This window comes from Magallana gigas, chromosome 4 (genome assembly GCF_963853765.1).
Source record: "Magallana gigas chromosome 4, xbMagGiga1.1, whole genome shotgun sequence".
NCBI classification, from domain to species: Eukaryota; Metazoa; Mollusca; class Bivalvia; order Ostreida; family Ostreidae; genus Magallana; species Magallana gigas.
Genome location: NC_088856.1, coordinates 34,219,550 through 34,230,924, shown reverse-complemented (window position 1 = coordinate 34,230,924; position 11,375 = coordinate 34,219,550). Strand labels below are relative to the sequence as shown.

Here is an 11,375-nt window from a genome sequence, read left to right as displayed (position 1 = left end):
TGGGAGACCCACAAGTTGCGTTTCACAACGTCCTTGGTTATATATAAAACCCAAGTTCAGTAAAATATAATTCATAAGCGGGACAGTTTTAAAAACGCAACATTGGTGTCAGAAGTGGGATAGTTTTAAAAACGCAACAGATCTTTAGACTACAAGTACATAATTTTGTAGTATTGCATCTGACAAATACAAATCCATGTGTCACATTTTAAAAGTAAATAAAGTTACACTTTCTACCTTGTAGACTTCTTCAACAACTGAAGTTCAGAACTAATTATGACTTCATTGACCAAATAAATAAGAAGCAGAGTCTGTGGAAGGCCACAGCCTACAGGGATATGGAGGATATGACTCTGGAGGACTTGGTCAGGAGAGCAGGGGGCAGGAAATCCAAAATCATTGGGTCCGCTCTTATTCCTATACTCATTACACTTAGTTTACCTCACAAACTAGCTCGTAATACATTTTATGTTGATCATTTCTATACATAATCTTCAAACTCCTATTGTGGCTAATTATGCATTGTGGAATCTTGTGGCTAACCATTCATGGAAGTAGTCAGTTTACCCCTTGTTCATGAATTTTAATCTTTAACAAATGTCGCAACTTAGTAAGTTTATTATTATTTTAAAAAAGTAATTTCATTAAATGATGTGCCTTTGAACAGGTGTAACAAATTAGAAATACAAGAAATTGGCCACCACAAATTTTAATGATTTCATATACCATATTCCAAGCAAATACATTTGTATATTAGCCGTATCATCTTAGCAACAACAAAGTTTACAGATGATGTCACATACTGTCTCAGGGATATTGTGTTTTTGTTGATATATCTAGTCACAAACTTGTGTGGATTGAAAATCAAATCCCACAGCTGTTGGCAGTTTGTTAACATGTAGCACTGAACATTGTTATTGCAGGATTCCAAAACCTGCACCAGTTAGTGAAGAAGTAAAGAGAATAGCTGATAAACTTCCAGAAATCTTTGATTGGAGGACAACTGGGTTTGTCTCCCCCGTCAGAAATCAAGGTAGATAATTTCTTGTTAGACAGAAGAATGAACTGTAATTGTGTTCTAACTCACCTTAGCTAATGACAAACTTGAGGCAAAAGTAAGCTTTAATATCTGATTACAAATGTGTCAAATATCGTATGTCAAACACACATTTACATTTTGATTTTCTTTTTTCCAGAATCAAAAATAACAATCATATAAAGACGGATTTCATCACATGAATGAATAATTTAAATTATTAATGTACCAAAATTTAAATATTAGATATTCTGATAAATGTAGTTAAGGTTAAGATTTTTCCAATAGAGTGGATATTTTTATATGAGATGAAACAAGATGCATACTTTTCACATTTCATCTTCTTGATAGCAGATCTATTTCAACCCAACTTTGCACACCACCTTCTCTGGTGAATGGTTGATAGACAAAGCCTCTCTCAATGAGAGATTATAAAGAAATGTAAGAAAAAGAAAATATTAATATAAGGATATGATAACCATTTTTTGAGTATGAACCTTGTCAGAAGATATTACCGGTACATGAATGAAAAAAAATAGATTCTCATCTTGATTTACATATGATTTTGGAACTTGGTAATTATACTTATAAAGTTGTTAAGATTTTTTTTTTACAAAAAAATTGATAACTGATTTTTGGAAGTGGTTACCTTTGTTCCAACTGTTTAATTGGTTAAGTGCCTATAGACATTACTTTCCCTACTAAATTCATGATTATTTAGGCAATTAGGAAAGAGCGTTCTCATTATCATAGGGAGAGTAGTGAAAAGGTTGGTGCTTGTTGCTGCATAAGTAAAATGGCTTATGCATACTTACGGTATTTTAACAAATGTAATTTTGAAAAGTTGCAATTTTTATGTATTTAGCGACTGTTCCAGCTAATTAAAGAAAAATGATTTTTTTTTTAAGTTTACATTTTCAAATCTCATATACAGTAACACCTGTAGCACAAACAAGGAAATAGTGAAATCTTGGATATAGCAAAGCCTTTTTGAGTCCCTAGCTGAATTCTTACCTAATCTTTGCAAAATTTTACGGTTATAACAAATTCCGATATGACAAATTTAATTTACGGATATAGCAAACTGACCCATAGAGGTGAATATTGATGAAATTTAATACATTTAATATGAATTTCTTTACAGTTTGTGACACCATTTAAATATTTGGTCTCTTGAACTACATGTAATCCTAAATAATGCATTTCCCCGCACAGTATTTCATTTCGCAAGGGGATGCTCCGCTTTGCAGTGCCCTTGTTTTCTCATATATTCTTCAGTTTACAATCCAATTTTTAAAGGTAAAAGAATGTATTTTCATTCTAAGTCCTACTATAGCAAAAATTGTAGTCTGGTTAAAGAAAATATGTATATAGTAAATTCCCTGTTGTTATTTTTATGAGTGTGTTATATAGATAAAATTGTAACGATTTATGATTATAGCAAAGTAAATTCATTGGTTCCTTGGACTTTGCTATAACCGAGTTTTACATTACCATATATGGATTCCTTTATTTGCACCCCAGTATCCCACGCTTGCCTTGGCTGGGTTTGCATTAAATGATACATATGTCATATACGGACACTATATCAGACTTTGCTTCTCTCTTTGTTTCTGTAGGTGGATGTGGTAGTTGCTATGCTTTTTCAGCCATGGGGATGAATGAAGCCCGCTGGAGGTTGCGAACTAACAATACAGAGCAGCCTGTATTTTCTCCACAGGACATTGTGGAATGTAGTGAATATTCTCAAGGTAACAGCATACCCCAATACTTTATCCCCCCACCCCCACCCCCCCCCCAAAAAAAGACCGAAAAGACTTTCAAAATTCATAATTGTACTGCTATACTTTTATTCTGAAAATTTAACTAATTTGGTCATAAAAAGGACTGAACTATTTTAATAAAAATAATAGCATTTAAAAAAAATGTAGATAAGAGAAAGAAATCAAGATATATATCTTAATATGGATGTTCTATAACAAAGAAATTTATGAAAGGAGACTTAAACTAGTGAAAAATGAAGAAAAATGATTTGCAGATAAAAACAGATTTTGGTGATGAGAAATGAAACCTGTATACTGGGAAATATTTGACCCAGTTTCATTTATAGTTGTCTGCGAGCGAATTTAAGGCTGAATGGTTTTAAATGAGACAGAGTTATCTCTTTTATAACGACTGTGTCTGAGTGAATTCAAGATGAGATGAAACTGTTTACAAGTTTCTCACAAACACTTCTTATCACCCGACAGTGTGTCATGACTTTGACCCATGATTTGGGCAAGTTCAAGGTAATTGGAAGGAAGAGTGCAAAATGTGTGTCTGGTCTACTATGTATGATCTTTTTTTTTTGAGAATTATTGAAAGCTTTTACTTCAAACAAAGATTGCTTATGACCTTAGGGTGTGTCATGATTTTGACCCAAGGTCATTTGAGAAAGTTTAAGCTCATTGGTAAGAAAACATCCATAATTTATACCTTTCTTTTGGAAAAACATTTGAAGTTCCTTTTTACATAAAGATTGCTTATGATCTGAGGGTGTGTTATGAACAGTGTGTGTTATGAATTTGACCCATGCTCAGTTGTGCAAGTTCAAGGTCATCGTTTTAAAAAAAATGCATCATGGTAAATCCTTTCTAGACTATATCTTGTAATGGAAAATGATTAGAAGCTTTAATTAAACACAAAGATTGTCTGTAACTGGTAAATGTGTCCTGATTATGAGCTTTGGTCTCTTTTGCAAGTTCAAGGTCAATATAAGAATAATGGTGCATCCATTACCTTCCAATAGAGAAATACTTTAGCTATTATATTTAGGATTATTTATCAACTTTCTCACAGCACCTCTACCGGTAATTATGTGTAGCATTGTCAAGTAATTTGGAATCATGGAATATGTAAGATTGATCACCATTTTTTCTTTAATAACAATGTAAATATGGTGTGGAAAGATTTTTAAAGTTTAGGGAGGATAGGATATGAAGTGAATAATAGCTTGTGTGTATAAAGCATTTACAAATATCAATTATTAGTACATTCTATCTCAATATGAATGTTCAACAATTTTGTAAGAAAAATAATTTGCAAGCTAGAGTGTCAAGCCCTCATGGCCATGTTCCCTGTACATCATTGAATTATATTGAGTTGATATGATTTTTATCAGGCTGTGACGGGGGATTTCCGTACCTTATTGGAGGGAAGTATGCCGAGGACTTTGGAATTGTGGACGAGAAGTGTAACCCATACAAAGGAAAAGACGGAAAATGCTCTACAGACAAAAGCTGTCCTCGCCAGTATTCATACAATTACCAGTATATTGGAGGATTTTATGGAGGGTGAATTTTCTTTTCTTGTGACAAAAAGTCTCTAAATGTACATATATCAGTACCAAAAATATGTATGAGACCTTATGACTGAAACCAAGGAACCTATATACATTTATTGAATAACGTTTTCCAAGTGTACATTCTGATAAAACAACATTTTCCAAACAATATGAGTGCCAGTGCATTGGGGATAGGAATTGCTTAATACATGTAATCCCAGAAACCATTTTAGTGAAGTTTTCCCCTATATTATATTTGTTCTCTTAAAATGGATCTTTTTAGCTCACCTGAGCTGAAAGCTCAAGTGAGCTATTCTGATCACATTTTGTCTGTCGTCCGTCTGTCCGTCCGTCTGTCCGTCCGTCTGTCCGTAAACTTTTCACATTTTCAACATCTTCTCAAGAACTACAAGGCCAATTTCAACCAAACTTGGCACAAATCATCCTTAGGCAAAGGGGATTCAAAGTTGTGAAAATTAAGGGCCACACCCGTTTTCAAGGGGAGATAATTAGAAATTAATGAAAAATTTTGAGAAATTTTCAAAAATCTTCTTCTCAAGAACCAGAAAGCCAGGAAAGCTGAAACTTGTGTGGAAGCATCCTCAGGTAGTGTAGATTCAAAGTTGTGAAATTCATGACCCCCGGGGGTAGGGTGGGGCCACAATGGGGGGTCGAAGTTTTACATAGGAATATATAGAGTAAATCTTTAAAAATCTTCTTCTCAGAAACTAAACAGCCAGGAAAGCTGAAACTTGTGTGGAAGCATCCTCAGGTAGTGTAGATTCAAAGTTGTGAAAATCATGACCCCCGGGGGTAGGGTGGGGCCACAATGGGGGGGTCGAAGTTTTACATAGGAATATATAGAATAAATCTTTAAAAATCTTTTTCTCAGAAACTAATCAGCCAGGAAAGCTGAAACTTGTGTGGAAGCATCCTCAGGTAGTGTAGATTCAAAGTTGTGAAAATCATAACCCCTGGGGTCAGGTTGGGGCCACAATGGGGGGTCGAAGTTTTACATAGGAATATATAGAGTAAATCTTTAAAAATCTTCTTCTCAGAAACTAAACAGCCAGGAAAGCTGAAACTTGTGTGGACGCATCCTCAGGTAGTGAAGATTCAAAGTTGTGAAAATCATGACCCCCGGGGGTAGGGTGAGGCCACAATGGGGGGTCGAAGTTTTACATAGGAATATATAGAGTAAATCTTTAAAAATCTTCTTCTCAGAAACTAAACAGCCAGGAAAGCTGAAACCTGTGTGGAAGCATCCTCAGGTAGTGTAGATTCAAAGTTGTGAAAATCATGACCCCCGGGTGTAGGGTGGGGCCACAATGGGGGGTCGAAGTTTTACATAGGAATATATAGAGTAAATCTTTAAAAATCTTCTTCTCAGAAACTAATCAGCCAGGAAAGCTGAAACTTGTGTGGACGCATCCTCAGGTAGTGTAGATTCAAAGTTGTGAAATTCATGACCCCCGGGGGTAGGGTGGGGCCACAATGGGGGGTCGAAGTTTTACATAGGAATATATAGAGTAAATCTTTAAAAATCTTCTTCTCAGAAACTAAACAGCCAGGAAAGCTGAAACTTGTGTGGAAGCATCCTCAGGTAGTGTAGATTCAAAGTTGTGAAAATCATAACCCCCGGGGGTAGGGTGGGGCCACAATGGGGGGTCGAAGTTTTACATAGGAATATATAGAGTAAATCTTTAAAAATCTTCTTCTCAGAAACTAAACAGCCAGGAAAGCTGAAACTTGTGTGGAAGCATCATCAGGTAGTGAAGATTCAAAGTTGTGAAAATCATGATCCCTGGGGGTAGGGTGGGGCCACAATGGGGGGTCGAAGTTTTACATAGGAATGTATAGAATAAATCTTTAAAAATCTTCTTCTCAGAAACTAATTAGCCAGGAAAGCTGAAACTTGTGTGGAAGCATCCTCAGGTAGTGTAGATTCAAAGTTGTGAAAATCATAACCCCTGGGGTTAGGTTGGGGCCACAATGGGGGGTCGAAGTTTTACATAGGAATATATAGAGTAAATCTTTAAAAATCTTCTTCTCAGAAACTAATCAGCCAGGAAAGCTGAAACTTGTGTGGAAGCATCCTCAGGTAGTGTAGATTCAAAGTTGTGAAAATCATGATCCCTGGGGGTAGGGTGAGGCCACATTAGGGGGGAGGGGGTGTTAAAATTTTACATAGGAATATATAGAGTAAATCTTTAAAAATCTTCTTCTCAGAAACTAATCAGCCAGGAAAGCTGAAACTTGTGGGAAGTATCCTAAGGTAGTGTAGATTCAAAGTTGTGAAAATCATGACCCCTGGGGGTAGGGTGAGGCCACATGGGGGGGGGGGTGTTAAAGTTTTACATAGGAATAAAGAGTAAATCTTTAAAAATCTTCTTCTCAGAAACTAATCAGCAAGATGAGTCTTTATAATTGTTAAGACTTTGGCTCCAGGACAATTCTTCGGCCTCACAAGAAGGTTCAGAGTTTGATGTAGCTAAATATCCCATATATAAACAATTGTAAAGGATCTTTTTGAGAACTGCAATACTCAACATGTGATATGACTATAAAATTGAAGCAGGCAGCTATTTTTTCATTAGAATCTTTTTGTATTACTGTTTTGAGTTATTGCCCTTGATTTATTGATTCTTGATTATTTTAATTAATGCATCCACTGTTAACCAATTAATGTGATGATTATTTTTATACAATAATAAATATTCAATGTATATAAGTTGTTCTGCATAAGTAGTTTTGGGTTAGGCTGGATTAGTTTGTTTATTTTTGATTTCCAATTTTTAGATACTATGAATTATTTTAGGCTGGCACATATATAGGGACAGTGTCTATTGCATTGCAATGAGCGACTGTTTGGGGTTAAACTTGAACAGGTACGGATAGTTTGAGGGTGTTGACCTCCCTGCTCTTTCTATTCTTCGTGTTTTTCTAACCAACGATACAGAATATGCGGTCATTTCTGCCCTGTATCGCATTAATACAAATATGTGGTCATACCTGCTTGTATTGGTGGTTGTTGCGGCGGAGCACTAGTGTATGGTCATCCCTGCTGGTGTTCTGGCCTTTCTAGCGCAAGTGTGCGGCACTCCCTGCGTTAGGTTGAGCTGTTGGCGCAAGTGTGAGGTCATCCCTGCTTGCGTTATCTCTGCTTGCATTAACGTTGGTACTTGTTGAGTTGCGTAGGTGTGCGGTCATCCCTGCCTGCATAACGTTGAGTCCCTATATATGTGCAGGAGCGGTGATTAAAATCTGCTCTTGTAAATATTTTCAGCAATCAGGGCTATCCAAGTTCCAAGGGGGAAAAATGGATTTTATTTATACAGGATCTACATGTATTAATGTACATTGTCCAGATTGTATTATGACTCCATTAAGCTGACTTTATCATACCTATTGTTCCTCAGGTGAGCGATGTGGCCCATGGGCCTCTTGTTTAAAGGAATAATCGATTCTATAAGAACTTAATTGAGCCACTTGATTTGTTTTGCTTGGGACCAACCTGCTGAATTCAAAATTGAAAAAGAAATATGATATATTATCATAACATATGCATGTTCAAACAGTTCAATGTACCAGTATTTTTTCAATTTTTGCTCCATCTAGATGCAATGAAGAACTGATGAAGATAAATTTGGTGAAGAATGGACCTTTGTCAGTCTCCTTTGAGGTGTACAATGATTTCTTCCACTACAAGGGCGGCGTTTATGTGCACACAGGACTCCAGGAGAAGTTCAACCCCTTCGAGATCACGAACCATGCGGTGCTCTTGGTTGGATATGGTGTGGATGCAGCCACTGGTGTCAAGTTCTGGACGGTGAAGAACTCGTGGGGGACACAGTGGGGGGAGGACGGCTACTTCAGGATCAGGAGGGGTACCGATGAGTGCTCCATCGAAAGCATCGCAGTACAGTCATTCCCACTCTATTAAATACAGTCACTCAGAAAATAATTATATATATTCGAAATAGTTATGAATTTTTAAAAATAATGTAGACCTTCTGTTCTAGTCAAGGACTGCTACTCAACGATGTACATTGTGCCCTCTTTTTAATGTGAAATTGATAAAAGATGTATATTCTCCTGGGTCAGGAACCCAGTTCTTGTAAACATTTAAAAAATCTTTCACTTCCAACCATTTTATAATTATTCAGGTGTTTTTTATACAAAATGCCTTGTGAATGAAGAGACACTCAGTAAAGGGGTGTACTTGAGTGTTCATTCTCAGTGTGATACATGTATAATCAATACTACTCCCAAAGTTGCAATTTGTAATCCTCTAAAAGGGTTCTATATGTTTGTATTATTTACATTTCATAACAACTGATTGATTCATGGACGAGGCTTTTTTTTTACAGTCATTTATATCTTATTACTGTTAAAATCAAAAATTCAATACTGTATTTTTTCGGTGTCTAACATTCCTTAGGTTTGTCTGTTGGATTGACCACTACCCATGCCAGTACATGTAACACTGTGATTGAGAGCTCAAATGTTTCACGTTTTTTGTTTACATATACCGGTATTATCTGTATTTGATTTTCTAATGATTTGCTGTGATGACAAGATGCAATAACTATGATATTGATGGAATCAACTTTTATTTTGATTCAAGATTCAAGATTAGATAACCACGCATCTATTATTTTGTGATGACATTTTTCAGTTCATTCATAAATATATGTCTATTTTTTCCTCCATTAAAGAATAATTTATCTTTGTTGTAATCTTTTTTTTCTCCATTTTCTATGATGTACTTATAATGACTTCAACCAATAAGCAATGTGAGGGAACTAAACATAGAGAAATAGAGGTCATAAAGGTACAACAATTACTGTACTTGTATGCTCTAGTGAATATAGTGTAGTGGGGGCCAGTGTTAAAATTACACTAAAAGCCTTAGTCACAACTGGGACGCACGAGGCACGCAAGTGCATCTAACGATTTTGCAAGGACGTACGCACGGGGGCTGTTGGACATGCGCAACAATCACCACGGTTACCTTGCGAGATCTGAAAACGTACGCTGCACTTGCGCTTCCCTCAAGGAACCCGTAAGATAATGGTGCGATTCGCAATTGACTTGCACGAATGACGTGAAGAGATCTCACTTGCCCCTTGCATTACATTGACTTGCAAGTCGCTTGTGCTCACATTTGAACGCACCGTAAACGTACGTCACACTCGCATCAAGCGTACACCAACTGCTCGTCGAGCGTGCGAATCGCCCATGAACAAGATTTTTATTTTAAAGCTGCTTGGTCCGATTTTATATCAAATTTTATGCACGCTTTTAAACGATGGCTATGCTAAGTATATGTATAATAATAGATATTGCAGTAGTTTTACCCTTCAATTATGCCAACTTTCAATGAAGAAAAATACGTACAAAATTTGCTAACGAAACATACGACATTAAAGGGTACCTCGTTATTTCGCCTCATGTTAAATTTCACCCCTGACGACGAGACGGGTATGGTTGTATTACGACTTTGACATCGCTTTAAATAAAGGTCGAAATGATCAGACAAATTACAAATAAACATGTGTACGTTTTGTTCGCTAATATTTCAAAGTCTGCTTTCTTTTCAATCGATGCATAACATGCGGGTTGAATAACCCCAATCATTCGGGGGACGAAACTATGCGGTTTCCTTTTCTAAACATTCCCGTGATGCATTTTGGTTTGTTTTTTCGTTTGCCCAAAGAGAAATTATTTTTATTTACTTTGAATATTTCTAACTTTGAAAGGAGACTGATTCTGCTGGTGTAAATAGGAGAAAGTCCATAACTTTCTAAGATAAATGATTTGTATGGGAAAAAATTTGATACTGTAATTACAAAAAAATCGGACCAAGCAGCTTTAAAAAATGATTGTGAAAAAAAAATCGCCTTGAGAGAATCGACAGTTTTACTATTCATCAAGATCAAAGATTCTATAGTAACCCCCTTCTGAAAACTAAAATCAAACAAAAACGTTCTTTTTGACAAAAAGATGAAAGGCAAAGAAGAGAAACGGGACAGGAAAGAACTAGATTTTGAAGTATATTGTAGAGAAACTGCAAAAGATTTCCCGATCACTGACTTGCAAGCGTGCTAGGATAGAATAATATAAGGAGAAGATAAATGATATTTACGCTAGGACGATATTTTTAACTAAAACCAACTACACAAAATACTCCTACAAATCCTATTAAAGAATGTTGTTATTTGCGTGAGTGGGTTGATTTTTCTTTGTAAACAGAGTACTTTCTGTAGACCACTTGACCCCCCCCCCCGGCCTCGTTTTTAGACTCAAGGGAGTCTAAATATTGTAAGTTTGTAACCTATATTAATTATTGTTCTATACTGACGGGTTGTACTGCCCAAAGTTTTATCTTCCGAATAAACATCATTATTGATTATTGTCTCATATGACCATTACAACTTTATGAAAAGGCTTTCACAAATGTATCAAGTTCAGAATACAGGAACGAATTTGTGTAAATGGTGTCAATATTTTAATAATGATATATGTAAAAGCAAACTTTTTTACTTTCAGTTGAAAGTTTCGTCAAAGCTTTTTCGAAAATATTGTTAAGTTTAACAAATGGTAAACAAAATTGGAAAATCATTTAAAATTTTTAGATTGGTCAGGCAAATTATCAGTTGATAATTAATTCGCTGAAATTAGATTTTTGCATGCGCAAACTTTCTTTTAGATTTCAGAAACGTTATACTAATGGTGTTAGATTCGAAAGATTATTTTTTTTTAAAGATATTCTTTATTTGTAATGTCAAGTTTAGCTTGTTTGATAACAATAATAGAATATAACAGAATAATAGTCTTCTTTTTCTATACAAGTTCTTTTGACGTTTAAATATATACTTGCTTATAGTATATATATTTCAGTACATATTCAAAGAAAAAAATGTTCTTTATTTAATGTGAAAACTAAAAATTGTCCGTGCGGCTGCCGTGAGGCTCAGAAGACTTGCATGCATGTGACCTGCGACACGGATGTTA

The 11,375-nt window shown here is 35.6% G+C and overlaps 1 protein-coding gene across 1 annotated transcript in view; it reads left to right on the top strand.

Moving 5' to 3' along the window:
* The window catches only part of LOC105339566 (dipeptidyl peptidase 1), a 29,631-nt gene extending 21,305 nt beyond the window's left edge, over positions 1 to 8,326 (top strand). Inside the window, exons 4-8 of the mRNA XM_034451169.2 lie at positions 245 to 403; positions 924 to 1,033; positions 2,656 to 2,787; positions 4,197 to 4,368; positions 7,977 to 8,326. Of these exons, the coding sequence (XP_034307060.2) occupies positions 245 to 403; positions 924 to 1,033; positions 2,656 to 2,787; positions 4,197 to 4,368; positions 7,977 to 8,301 (898 nt within the window). The 3' untranslated portion in view covers positions 8,302 to 8,326. The remainder of the gene's footprint in view (positions 1 to 244; positions 404 to 923; positions 1,034 to 2,655; positions 2,788 to 4,196; positions 4,369 to 7,976) is intronic.
* Positions 8,327 to 11,375: the final 3,049 nt, after the last annotated feature.